This window comes from Phoxinus phoxinus (assembly GCF_949152265.1).
Source record: "Phoxinus phoxinus genome assembly, chromosome: 13".
Taxonomy (NCBI): domain Eukaryota; kingdom Metazoa; phylum Chordata; class Actinopteri; order Cypriniformes; family Leuciscidae; genus Phoxinus; species Phoxinus phoxinus.
The window spans coordinates 15,572,914-15,587,938 of record NC_136888.1 but is presented as its reverse complement, the minus strand read 5'-3'; the positions used below and the strand labels follow the sequence as shown (position 1 = coordinate 15,587,938).

Below are 15,025 nucleotides of genomic sequence, written 5' to 3'. Positions count from 1 at the left end.
GGCTCCCTCGAGATTTCGCCTGTATCAGCAAAGCTAATTGAAAGGCTGCTGGAAATTGAAAATCTTCTGTCGGTAGTTTGAGTAGCAATGAGCGACTTAAGGGACTAATTGTAGTCAGCTTATTTGGGTTCAGTTGATCCTGGCCTGGATGATTGTTGTGCTGGTAAAGGCATTTTTTAGATCTTGCGCTTATAATACGTTTTGGGTCTGTTTATTAAGGCTTTCGTAAGTGTCAAGCTGCTGAAACTCCATCCATGCTGGTCTTATTAGCATGACAAACAAGACATCATAAACATGAGGCTTCACATTCAGTGTCTTTATTATACTATAAATGCAGCAAAGAACCAAACCATTCGTTTCTCAATCACCATTATGTATTGTGCTTTGAAACATATGTTGCAAATCCGTGTCCATTCTGTTTACTGCAACTGGCTAATTTTCCATTAAATGTATCCCTTAGCTAGAGAGTTTTTTAGTCTTTTCGCACTTGCTAAACGACACGTCGTGAGAAACAGATTAAACTTAAAGTAATGAAGTTGTTCCGGAAAAAGAGCCCACACTATTTAGCAGCAGACTTGAGAATATTGACTCTTATATTGATGAAACAATCAGCTATGAAAAATTGTCACTTCCATTTTCTCTTTACTACCAATTGAGGAGCATCTCCTCTTATCAGCTCTTCACAGACGGGCACTCACAGGGGGAGAAGGTTCATCTTTTAACCACTTATCAATTTTGTCCAGGTGATACAGTGGGGCAAGCCTTTTTACTTCTCGCAGAGCAGTGGAGAGCAGGAACGGCACAATTGATGACTGTAATGATTGGAGTTTGCATTCTGGAGCAGGACTCTTAACTGTCTGGCTATCGGAGGAGCGTGTCGCAGAATACAAATAAGGCCACACTTGCTTTGTTCCTACTGCTGTTTATTCATTACTTGCGATTTTTTGTTTATTTTTTCCTGAAAAGCATGTTGATGGAGGTTAACAGCAAAACAAATGAAGTGGCCCATGGAATAAAAGAGGGATTCAATTATGAAAGATGTGGATTGGGGGTTTTAGCAGTAGAGATTGCTGCCGTTTAAAGAATGCCCTGACTTCAATGGATCATTATCCAATATGCTAGACTAGAGACAACATCTAAAATGAAGAGTAGCCTTATGAATAAATTTGGTCCTTGTATGGTTTCAAGCTTTTAATATAAAGATTTAGTTTAAGACAGTTGTTTGCACAGTGTTTCTAAAAGGACCAGTCTTTCTTTCCATGTAATTTTTGTCCAGTTTTATTTTAGCTTTTATGCTTACTGAATCATTATGGTTCCCATTGTTCCAAACTCATTCTGGCAATCAGTGTTTTTTTGGGGGGGGTTTTCATGTCCTATTCCACTTTAAATACACAATGAGCAATTGGATGAGCCAATCATTATACACTGTGTTTGCAGCAGAGTTGTGTATTTGAATAAAAATGTTGAATAATGTACTAAAAGCATAATCCAAAACGATTAAGGAACATTCAGCCATGTATTCAAAATGATTTAAATAAATAAATAAATAATTTCAATCATTTTACAATAATTCCAAGACTTAAAGAAAGTATTGAACTTTCAAGTATTGAAGAAATATTATTTTAAACATAAGCAGTTTTGTTTTAAAATATGTCCATATATTAATATTAATATTAGCATTATCAATGTACAATAATTTTGTGTCGAGACAAACATAAAACAGGTATTTCATGACTGTCAGATTATTATTTTTTTTTTTTTTAATTTTCTCAGGTGAAACTGCGTAACCCAACAACTTGGTAATACAATGAATAAATAATGGTGATGGAAACATGAAACATTTTTAAAAATTCTGTATAATGAAGTGATTCAAGGAAAATGTTTTATGACTTGGAAATACCACTCTACATTTTTAGTCATTAAATCTTTTTCTTTTTTTTAAATAAAAAATAAAAAAATTCTCCTTTTCATGATCTTGGACATGTTTATCTGTCATTTTGACCCATAATAGATACATAAATCTCACAGAGCTTATTCTCTATTTGAACACTCTTCCTGTGTGCAGTGCTGACACAACGTGTGTGCGTGACAGACTATTTCCTTTCATGTATCACTTGCTCAAAAACCAAGAGTTTATTCGTCCTTTTACCCTCCTGGATACGAAAGTATTGCAGTATTGGAACTGAAACGGCAAAGGGGGATGAGATGGATGTAGAGAAAGAGAGTGAGAGAGAGAGAGAGAGAGAGAGAGAGACAGAGAGAGACGCTTCTAAACTCTTTGATGCTAAATGTAAAAGAGTGTTTCTGTGATCAAACAAGTAATACAGCAGCAAGAGGCTTTCACAAGCTAAAAGTGGCAGTACGGTTAGACATTTCTTTGCACTGTGTGTGTATGTATGTGTAAGTCTGTTGAAACAGATTTAGTAAATTGCCCTTTATGTGTTTTGACTCATTTTTGTCTCATTAATATTTTACAAGAGTGCGGAGATATGTTTTCTGTTGCTTTCCATGCAGGAAGAAAGGCAGGGTTACAGTAACATACTATCCTCCTTCCTCTAAAGATGGTCTCAAAGGACTTGAAGTATCATTGAACACAAACACTTCATTAAAACGCTACCACACACTGACAAGCTTATGAATATCTATCCATTAAATACATAAACAAACATTACAATATAGCGTAAGCCAGGCTGTATGATTTTACTATGGTTATGGAGGCTTGGCACGAAGTGGAGCCTAATGAAAAAAAATAATTTAAATTCACATGTAATAGTAATTATTATAATGTCAATTTAGCATGTCAATTTGTTATGATTAAAAACAGCAAGATGGAGTTCAACAGAATGGAGCAGAAATGATTGATCTTGAGAGGCATTTTTCAAACTGTTTGAACACTGAGATGCAATATTAATACATGTGATTATTTGTGTGAATATTTTGATTAATGAATCTGCATGTTATGCAATAAATTCATTGACATATCAGGTTGAAGCTTATATTAATCCTATAAGAAATTATTGTAAAAAAATCAAATCATGTAAACTACCAAAACATAAGCAGTGTTACAAGAATGGATAAACAGGCACTTTTCTAAAAAGAGGATTAAAGCTTCAATAATATCTGTTCACAATCAAATCATTATAATTGTTAAATATTAAATTAAGTTTATATGTAAAACATATTATGAGCAGTTTCAAAATGTACCTCATAATTTTATAATATATGCGGGTAATTTTGAAATTGCTATTAAATATAAATACTGTATATATTAATGACCCCAATAGAGTACATCTCTGGGACACCAAACATAAAATTAAATATAGCTGCAAGCAGCGATTACGGGCCCAAGCCGGTGGCACCGCCACCCTGGTGCCTTTAGTTACACTAAAGGCACCGGGCTGGCGCTGCCACCGGCTTGGGCCCTCCATCGCTGCTTGCAGCTATATTTATTTATATATATATATATATATATATATATATATATATATATATAAAAAGCCGCCACCCCGTTGCCTTTCGGGTTCCTGTGCACGACGGGCAATAACGTAACCCCGCTTTGACTGTCGAGAAGAAGTCTGCTTTAGAGCTTGTATCAGTGTGAGTCTTTCTGCTCCCCTCCAAACACACACAGAAAAGGGGGGGCTGTCTGTGTGTGTTCCCTCCCTCCCTCCCTCCCACACACACACACACACACACACACACACACACACACACACACACACACACACACACACACACACACAGAGAGAATGGCAGGGGGAACAAATCAGAGAGAGACAAAACCACATTCAAACCAAAATATCTGACTTCCTGTTGGTCGGAGCTAATGACTGTAAATGAGAAAGTTGTCCGGATCGATAAGCACAATATACAGACCGAGTTTTGTGACTGTAGGTAAAAATAACCCCCCCACTTTAGTCAAAAGTATCTTGAAAGTAACACACTTCCTGCTGCCAGTTGGTGGCGCTATAACTTTGACTCACAATAGTCACATCCATGTGATCGCCCTCTTACAACAAACACACTGCTGAAGTTTCATCAAGATCAATTAATGTATGAAGATGTTATAACACATCGTGTTTCTCTTTTCTCGCCATAATTTTGTTTCCTCGCCACGGCCAAACCGTTCGAGCTATCAAAAATCCGTCCGCAATTTAGCGTCCTCAATGTCTTGACTTCATGCTGACCGAGTTTGGTGGCGATAGGATAATTTTTCTTGGACGAGTATATCAAATTCCAGGGGCATGCATTTTCATACAGCCCATAATAGCCGACTTCCTGTTGGACTGGCGTAAAACTTAGAGCACGAAAGTTGTTCGGCCCGATTAAATCTATATGTGTACCGAGTTTCATATTATTACATGCAAACGTGTTTGATATATGGACCAAGTTTTTCGGACCACGTTCAAGGGGGCGCTGTTGAGCTCCCCTGCCACGCCCGGGTACCAGCTTCAGCCCAGCCCTGATGGCCGCAGGTTCTGACCTGTGTGCAAAGTTTCAAGAGTTTTCGAGCACGTTAAGGGCCCCAAAAGTGCCCGAGAAGTCCCACACAGCAGAGAAAGGGTTAAAATAAAGCCCCCCTCCTCTCTCACACACACAGACACTGAGAGAGACTGGCAAAATTCCCATCAAATCACATTCAAACCAAAATATCTGACTTCCTGTTGGTCGGAGCTAATGACTGTAAATTAGAAAGTTGTCCGGCTCGGGGAGATAAATATAGATACCGATTTTTGTTACTGTAGGTAAAACTAATACCCCATTTTTGACTAAAGGTGGCGCTACTGAGCCCCTCCACCGCGCCCGTTTCTGAAACTTCACACATACCTAGTACCTAATAAATCTGATATGCATGTTGAGTTTCATGCAATTTGAAGCATGTTAAGAGCCTCAAATGCACCCAAAAAGAATATAACAGTTTAAAGCGTTGCCATGGCAACAGTATTTAAGATATCAATAATTCTTTCACAGGTCTACATCTGCCGTGTGTTTACATTATACACATAAAGTTTGAAGCAAATCGGGTAAAAATAAGAGGGTGAATTCAAAGCATTTTGAAAGTGACACACTTCCTGCTGCCAGTTGGTGGCGCTATAACTTTGACTCACAATAGTCACATCCATGTGATCGGCCTCTTACAACGAACACACTGCTGAAGTTTCATCAAGATCAATTAATGTATGAGGATGTTATAACACACTTCCTGTTTCCAATATTCGCCATAAATTTGTTTCCTCGCCACGGCCAAACCGTTTGAGATATCAAAAATCCCCTCGCAATTTTTCATCCTCCATGTCTTGACCTCATGCACACCGAGTTTCGTGGTGATTGGTTGAATCGTCTAGGAGGAGTATTTTAAATTCCATTGCATGTGTTTTTTAAACTACGCCAAATAGCCGACTTCCTGTTGGGCTGGGGTAAAAAGTCAGAGCACGAAGGATATATGAACCGATGAGATCTATAAGTGTACCGAGTTTCATATTATTACACGCAAGCGTGTTTGATTTATGGACCAAGTTTTCGGACCGCGTTCCAGGGGGCGCTGTCGAGCCCCCCTGCCACGCCCGGGTCCCAGCTTCAGTCCGGCTCTAATGGCCGCGGGTTCTGACATTTGTGCAAAGTTTCAAGAGTTTTTGAGCACGTTAAGGCCCCCAAAAGTGCCCAAAAGGTAGTAATATAATAATAAATATAGCTGCAAGCAGCGATTACGGGCCCAAGCCGGTGGCACCGCCACCCTGGTGCCTTTAGTTACACTAAAGGCACCGGGCTGGCGCTGCCACCGGCTTGGGCCCTCCATCGCTGCTTGCAGCTATATTTATTTATATATATATATATATATATATAAAAAGCCGCCACCCCGTTGCCTTTCGGGTTCCTGTGCACGACGGGCAATAACGTAACCCTGCTTTGACTGTCGAGAAGATGTCTGCTTTAGAGCTTGCATCAGTGTGAGTCTTTCTGCTCCCCTCCAAACACACACAGAAAAGGGGGGGGGGCTGTCTGTGTGTGTGCCCTCCCTCCCTCCCTCCCCACACACACACACACACACACACACACACACACACACAGAGAATGGCAGGGGGAACTCTGTCAGAGAGAGACAAAACCACATTCAAACCAAAATATCTGACTTCCTGTTGGTCGGAGCTAATGACTGTAAATGAGAAAGTTGTCCGGATCGATAAGCACAATATACAGACCGAGTTTTGTGACTGTAGGTAAAAATAACCCCCCCACTTTAGTCAAAAGTATCTTGAAAGTAACACACTTCCTGCTGCCAGTTGGTGGCGCTATAACTTTGACTCACAATAGTCACATCCATGTGATCGCCCTCTTACAACAAACACACTGCTGAAGTTTCATCAAGATCAATAAATGTATGAAGACGTTATAACACATTGTGTTTTTCTTTTCTCGCCATAACTTCGTTTCCTCGCCACGGCCAAACCGTTCGAGATATCAAAAATCCGTCCGCAATTTAGCGTCCTCAATGTCTTGACTTCATGCACACCGAGTTTCGTGGTGATTGGTTGAATCGTCTAGGAGGAGTATTTTAAATTCCATTGCATGTGTTTTTTAAACTACGCCAAATAGCCGACTTCCTGTTGGGCTGGGGTAAAAAGTCAGAGCACGAAGGATATATGAACCGATGAGATCTATAAGTGTACCGAGTTTCATATTATTCCACGCAAGCGTGTTTGATTTATGGACCAAGTTTTCGGACCCCGTTCCAGGGGGCGCTGTCGAGCCCCCCTGCCACGCCCGGGTACCAGCTTCAGTCCGTCTCTAATGGCCGCGGGTTCTGACATTTGTGCAAAGTTTCAAGAGTTTTTGAGCACGTTAAGGCCCCCAAAAGTGCCCAAAAGGTAGTAATATAATAATAATAATAATAATAAAAAATAATAAAGAAGAATAATCCGAAGGAAAACAATAGGGCCTTCGCCTTTTCAAGGCTTGGGCCCTAATAAATAATAAAGAAGAAATATATATATATATATATATATATATAAATATAGCTGCAAGCAGCGATTACGGGCCCAAGCCGGTGGCACCGCCACCCTGGTGCCTTTAGTTACACTAAAGGCACCGGGCTGGCGCTGCCACCGGCTTGGGCCCTCCATCGCTGCTTGCAGCTATATTTATATATATATATATATATATATATATTTCTTCTTTATTATTTATTAGGGCCCAAGCCTTGAAAAGGCGAAGGCCCTATTGTTTTCCTTATTTATGGCGAATATTGGAAACAGGAAGTGTGTTATAACATCCTCATACATTAATTGATCTTGATGAAACTTCAGCAGTGTGTTCGTTGTCAGAGGCCGATCACATGGATGTGACTATTGTGAGTCAAAGTTATAGCGCCACCAACTGGCAGCAGGAAGTGTGTCACTTTCAAAATGCTTTGAATTCACCCTCTTATTTTTACCCGATTTGCTTCAAACTTTATGTGTATAATGTAAACACACGGCAGATGTAGACCTGTGAAAGAATTATTGATATCTTAAATACTGTTGCCATGGCAACGCTTTAAACTTGTATATTCTTTTTATATATATATATAAAAAGCCGCCACCCCGTTGCCTTTCGGGTTCCTGTGCACGACGGGCAATAACGTAACCCCGCTTTGACTGTCGAGAAGAAGTCTGCTTTAGAGCTTGTATCAGTGTGAGTCTTTCTGCTCCCCTACAAACACACACAGAAAAGGGGGGGGGGCTGTCTGTGTGTGTGCCCTCCCTCCTCCCCCCCCCTCCTCCTCCCCCTCCTCCTCCAGTATCTCACTGGACTAACACACACACACACACACACACAGAGAGAGAATGGCAGGGGGAACTCTGTCAGAGAGAGACAAAACCACATTCAAACCAAAATATCTGACTTCCTGTTGGTCGGAGCTAATGACTGTAAATGAGAAAGATGTCCGGATCGATAAGCACAATATACAGACCGAGTTTTGTGACTGTAGGTAAAAATAACCCCCCCACTTTAGTCAAAAGTATCTTGAAAGTAACACACTTCCTGCTGCCAGTTGGTGGCGCTATAACTTTGACTCACAATAGCCACATCCATGTGATCGCCCTCTTACAACAAACACACTGCTGAAGTTTCATCAAGATCAATAAATGTATGAAGACGTTATAACACATTGTGTTTTTCTTTTCTCGCCATAACTTTGTTTCCTCGCCACGGCCAAACCGTTCGAGATATCAAAAATCCGTCCGCAATTTAGCGTCCTCAATGTCTTTACTTCATGCTGACTGAGTTTGGTGGCGATAGGATAATTTTTCTTGGAGGAGTATATCAAATTCCTGGGGCATGCGTTTTCATACAACCCATAATAGCCGACTTCCTGTTGGACTGGCGTAAAACTTAGAGCACGAAAGTTGTTCGGCCCGATGATATCTAAATGTGTACCGAGTTTCATATTATTACATGCAAACGTGTTTGATATATGGACCAAGTTTTTCGGACCACGTTCAAGGGGGCGCTGTTGAGCTCCCCTGCCACGCCCGGGTACCAGCTTCAGTCCGGCTCTAATGGCCGCAGGTTCTGACCTGTGTGCAAAGTTTCAAGAGTTTTCGAGCACGTTAAGGGCCCCAAAAGTGCCCGAAAAGTCCCACACAGCAGAGAAAGGGTTAAAATAAAGCCCCCCTCCTCTCTCACACACACAGACACTGAGAGAGACTGGCAAAATTCCCATCAAATCACATTCAAACCAAAATATCTGACTTCCTGTTGGTCGGAGCTAATGACTGTAAATTAGAAAGTTGTCCGGCTCGGGGAGATAAATATAAATACCGATTTTTGTTACTGTAGGTAAAACTAATAGCCCATTTTTGACTAAAGGTGGCGCTACTGAGCCCCTCCACCGCGCCCGTTTCTGAAACTTCACACATGCCTAGTACCTAATAAATCTGATATGCATGTTGAGTTTCATGCAATTTGAAGCATGTTAAGAGCCTCAAATGCACCCAAAAAGAATATTAAAGTTTGATGCGTTGCCATGGCAACAGTATTTAAGATATCAATAATCCTTTCACAGGTCTACATCTGCCGTGTGTTTACATTATACAGATGAAGTTTGAAGCAAATCGGGTAAAAATAAGAGGGTGATTTCAAAGCATTTTGAAAGTGACACACTTCCTGCTGCCAGTTGGTGGCGCTATAACTTTGACTCACAATAGTCACATCCATGTGATCGGCCTCTTACAACAAACACACTGCTGAAGTTTCATCAAGATCAGTTAATGTATGAGGATGTTATAACACACTTCCTGTTTCCAATATTCGCCATAAATTCGTTTCCTCGCCACGGCCAAACCGTTCGAGATATCAAAAATCCCCTCGCAATTTAGCATCCTCCATGTCTTGACTTCATGCACACCGAGTTTCGTGGTCATCCGATGAATTCTCTAGGACAAGTGTTTCAAATGCCAGAACATGCGTTTCCATCCAGCCCATAATAACCGACTTCCTGTTGGACTGGCGTAAAACTTAGAGCACGAAAGTTGTTCGGCCCGATGAGATCTATACGTGTACCGAGTTTCATATTATTACATGCAAGCGTGTTTGAGATATGGACATGTTTTTGAATCCCATTCCAGGGGGCGCTGGCGAGCCCCCCTGCCACGCCCGGGTCCCAGCTTCAGTCGGGCCCTGATGGCCGCAGGTTCTGACATTTGTGCAAAGTTTCAAGAGTTTTTGAGCACGTTAAGGCCCCCAAAAGTGCCCAAAAGGTAGTAAAATAATAATAATAATAATAATAATAAATAATAATCCGAAGAAAAACAATAGGGCCTTCGCCTTTTCAAGGCTTGGGCCCTAATAATCCGAAGGAAAACAATAGGGCCTTCGCCTTTTCAAGGCTTGGGCCCTAAATATTTATTGTACAAGTTCTCAAATTCACATCTACGTGCTCTCGAGTTTTGCTACTCATTTACCTTCATACTATTAATGAGAATAAAAAGTCCAACTTGGACAACATTTTATGCATTGTTGGTTACGGTAGGCGGTATTATTTGTAAAGTGTATTTAAAAATAGTTTAAATACTATTTTAAAAATAATTGTTTAGGCCTACATGGTTTGCTGTTGTTGTAGAATAAATGCGTTTAAGGATTTGATGTGTGTCTCTACGAATACACTAGAGTCAGTTGCCGGTGGCAGACAGTGATTAGCTCATTCTTTTGTCTGTATACAAAAGGAGACATTTGCATATAACTAGTCACCCAACCAAAATCACACACACACACACACACACACACACACACACACACACACACACACACACACACACACACACACACACACACACACACACACACACACACACACACACACACACATCCCCCCTCCCCTCCCCTCCCCTCCCCTCCCCTCCCCTCCCCACACAGACAGACACACACACACAGACAATGACAGAGAGAGAGAAAATACACATTCAAACCACAATATCTGACTTTCTGTTGGTCGGAGCTAATGACTGTAAATTAGAAAGTTGTTCGGCTTGATATCAATATACACGCTGAGTTTTGTAACTGTAGGTAAAACTATAACTAAGTTATAACACACTTTATGCATCCTTTTTTAATCATAAATTCGTTTCCTCGCCACGGCCAAACCGTTCGAGATATCAAAAATCCGTTCGCAATTTAGCATCCTCCATGTCTTGACTTCATGCACACCGAGTTTCGTGGTCATAGGATGAATTCTCTGGGAGAAGTGTTTCAAATGCCAGAACATGCGTTTCCATACAGCCCATAATAGCCGACTTCCTGTTGGACTGGCGTAAAACTTAGAGCACGAAAGTTGTTCGGCCCGATGAGATCTACATGTGTACCGAGTTTCATATTATTACATGCAAGCGTGTTTGATATATGGACATGTTTTTGAATCCCATTCCAGGGGGCGCTGCCGAGCCCCCCTGCCACGCCCGGGTCCCAGCTTCAGCGCGGCCCTAATGGCCGCAGGTTCTGACATTTGTGCAAAGTTTCAAGAGTTTTTGAGCACGTTAAGGCCCCCAAAAGTGCCCAAAAGGTAGTAAAATAATAATAATAAAGAAGAAGAAGAAGAATAATAATAAATAATAATAAATAATAATCCGAAGGAAAACAATAGGGCCTTCGCCTTTTCAAGGCTTGGGCCCTAATAAAGTCAATATCAACAAAACATGAGGGTCACTTAAAAACATGAACAGAGTAGGATGAACATAGCATTCCAGTCTTTGGGAAAGTCGTCCAAATGAACTTGAGAAGACTGGCCCAGATTTCGCTCACAGAGATCTTGCAGTGATAAATGCACTGCGCGGTGATAAACATCTCCCTTGATACAATTTATCATCTGTCGTCATTTTCCATGCTGCAAGAGATAAGAACAACACCAGATTCGGTTTAGCATAACCATAAAATATATCCATGCAACCCAGAGGGCTCTGGAGGGGGTAGAGAGGATGCGTTCTGGAGGATGAAATGGTTGAATAGAAAGAAACGCAAAAATGTAGCCGGTTAAGACCAGACCAGCTAAGACCAGAAAACCAGCTTAGGCTAGTTTAAGATGTGTGTGTGTTTTTTTTCAGAACACATGGTTAATTCATGACATTGACGCTGGATGAAACATTTCCTCGATGTTTCCTGCCCCACCGATGCTCATCGAGGCTGTGCTAATTAATTTATAGTGGGAATCTTTGCAGCTACATTTGCACACAGCCTCTTGGATTCATGAGGGCAAACACTGCACACCTTCCTGTTTCATTAATCATTCTTATCTCTTTCTCTGTTTTAGCTAATGCTATTGATTTAGTCCACTTTCACTGCATTATGTAAATCAATGAGCCTGATTCTTCACCTCCAAAGACGGGGGGGTGCTAATGGCTGATGAATACTTTTCATCAAGCGGACAAGTTTATCAGGGGTCACTAATGCTAATAGATTATTCAGGATCCTGCTAGAACAAAAGAAAACCAAGAGGTGACAGATTCCAAGGGCATCTCTATCATTAAAAATGAGTCAAAACAGAAAACAATGCGTCTCTTCATTGTGTACACTGTAGAGAAAAAAGAAAAAAAAAACTGAATATGAGCAATGTACTATTAAAAAAAATTACATGCTGTGGTTGCCAGAACTTTACCACAAAAATATGGTAACAACATTTGACCTTAAATTTATAGAAAAAAAAAAATATATATATATATATAGTATATGCTGTATATATACTGTATGTATATATACACTTTTCCACATGCTAATGTAAATAGTAGAAGGTGTATGGTGTCATACACACAAATACAAAACACTATCATGGTAACACGACACTAAAGAAATGCAATAAACTTACCTTAACAACATAAGATGCAACATAAAACCAATTAAATATAGGGGGGGAAAAACTATTTCAATGAAAAACCATCAAATCTGAGCTGTTCTGGGAATTCTGGTCTTCACTTCTTTTACACTTCCAAAAACTGTGTTACATGAATTACATGAAATATATCTGTAGATCTATTACAGATCTATAACATTTATGTATTTCACTAATTTGGGAACTCAGCGTTTAACAAATTAAACTATGGTTTACCATAGCATTTTTAGGCTTTTACTGTTAAAATTACAATCATTTTTTTACAGTGTATATTTAGCCAAATACAGGAAAAAACATAAGGTGTATATCATTTTCAAAAAGTTGCTCAATTGACCTAAATTAATTTCATGTATTTGTTGTTAATATATTAAATGTGGTGGACAAAACTGATATTTGCTCATCCTTTTTTAGGAGCAAGGCAAAATTGGAGTCACATTCAACATCGGAACGGTTGACATCGTTGTTCTGGAGAGCAGCACCGCTGTAAATGATGGCAAGTACCATGTAGTGCGCTTCACCAGAAATGGGGGCAATGCTACACTTCAGGTGGACAACTGGGCCATCAATGAGCACTTCCCCTCAGGTAAGACCTCTTGCCGACCACTTCAACCTTTAGCTTATGATGTCAACAAGATGTATGGACAATCCACAGAACTGGACAGCAACTGCTTTCAAGCTATTTCTAAAGTCACTTTGTCTCCCCAGTGAGTGTGCAGTGTACAGTACTTTCATTCAGGAACTTCCTGTGTGTGACTCAGTAGTACAATAGTACCCAACAATTGCATTTTTAGCCTCTACCTTTTTCCTAAGTTCCATTTGTGTCAATTAGATGTTTTGTTTTTTTCTTCCATGGCTGGAAAAAGATGCCATTTTGTTTTTGCCATTATGTGGGTTTCTGTTGAAACCAATGGATGCGATGAAGAATGAGTAGACCAAGTATGGGAAGCTAGCTTTCCTGCATACCTCTTCTTAGACAGTGGATGTTTTAAATGTTTTTTAGCAGTGTCTAATGTTTACCAAGGCTGCATTTATACACAAAAATACAGTAAAAGCATTTATTATTGTGAAATATTACAATTTCATTTAATTGATCAAAAGTGACAGTAAAGATGTTTATAATGTTACAGCAGATTTTTTCAAATAAATGCTGATCTTTTGAACTTTCTATTTATCAAAGAATCATGAAAAGTTTCCATAAAAATGTTAAACAGCACAACTTTTTTCAACATTGATAATAATAATAATAAATGTTTCTTGAGCAGCAAATCAGCATGATTTCTGAAAATTATTAAATTGATGAAATGACATTTTAAAATATATTAAAATGAAAAATGTTTAATTGTACCAATATTTCACAATATTACTGATTTACTGTATTTTTTAATCAAATAATTGCAGCATTGGTGAGCAGAAGAGACTTCTTTCAGAAACAAAAATATCACTGACCTCAAACTTTTGAATGGTAGTATAAATCTTTAAAAAGTATTAGAATTTCTAAAACCCTGCTCCATGTATCATACAAATTCAGTATTTTATAAATTGCTGCGATTGTACCACATCATGACATATTTTCACATTCAGTAAACAAATGTTTGACGTCATATTTTAATGGCATCGAACCTGGTCCTTCCTCTCAGGTGTGCTCTTAATGAAAATGACTGATATTGTTCCATTTTCCATTTTCTTTCCATATCCAATATGTCTTTCTTCTCAGTTAATGATGTCTGCTTCAAAAAAACAAAATCAAATCCTGTACTAACCAGTTCCTCTAAGCCCATCTTTTATTCCACTTTAGTATGATTGGCTAAATTGGGGAAGGTCAAAAAGTCTTAATCCTCGACTAAGGTTGCCATGACTTTATATATAAAAAAGCAACATTACTACAAGATTGAAAGGGACGCTGTCACAATGAATGACATTGATAGCATTAAACTAATGTGATGTCAATTGGAGCTTTCCTATAATGTAAGGTAGGCTACATGGAGTACTGTCATTTTATAAGCATCAACTAAACCGACTTAGAGCTCAAATTAGGCAAAATTGTGAAAATATTTTTCTGTCCCCAAAATTAATGAATTAATTATTTTAAACTAAACATTACCTTTCAAATTAAATGAAATTATATAAAATATAGAGTTTGATTATTAATAGTTTTTATTCACAGATTTTTTTCAGGTTACATTGTTACTCCAGTAGGTGGCAACAAGTGACTGTCTTCATATGCGAATCATTCTGAACCGATTCTTCTAAAAAAATATTCTTTCAGGAGTGGCTTAATTAAAAATCACTGATCCATCCTGTAAATAAACAAGTGACTTCATGAGTGAGCCATTGAATCATTGGTTCAATCAATTCGTTCAACAACACCGAACAGCACCACTACTGTTTATTGCTCAGAGATGCAACAGCTGGTCCTGCTTTGACTTCGTTTGGAACTATTATCGTTGACGGTCAAAACAGACAACGTAGCTGCCAATGTTTGGTCCAAAGTGTAAGTTACTCAATATTTACTTCTTATTTGTTGTACTGTTGTATATAAAAGCAATTTTAAACTCACAACCATTTTTACCATTTCATATTTTAGAGATCCTTGATTTCAACAACACCCAAGTCAGACAACTTCTGTAGATAACGTTGCACTGGAGACGCACGTCAGGAGAAATTACA

General features: G+C 39.2%; 1 protein-coding gene across 10 annotated transcripts in view; it reads left to right on the top strand.

The window, feature by feature from the left end:
- The window catches only part of nrxn3a (neurexin 3a), a 271,016-nt gene that overhangs the window by 214,921 nt on the left and 41,070 nt on the right, over nt 1–15,025 (top strand). For all 10 annotated transcript variants that reach the window (XR_013800086.1, XR_013800087.1, XM_079633503.1 and 7 more), the window contains one exon: nt 12,770–12,941. Coding sequence is in view for 8 of the 10 variants with exons in the window: in XM_079633503.1 (XP_079489629.1) it covers nt 12,770–12,941 (172 nt within the window). In the remaining 2 variants the exon portion in view is untranslated. The remainder of the gene's footprint in view (nt 1–12,769; nt 12,942–15,025) is intronic.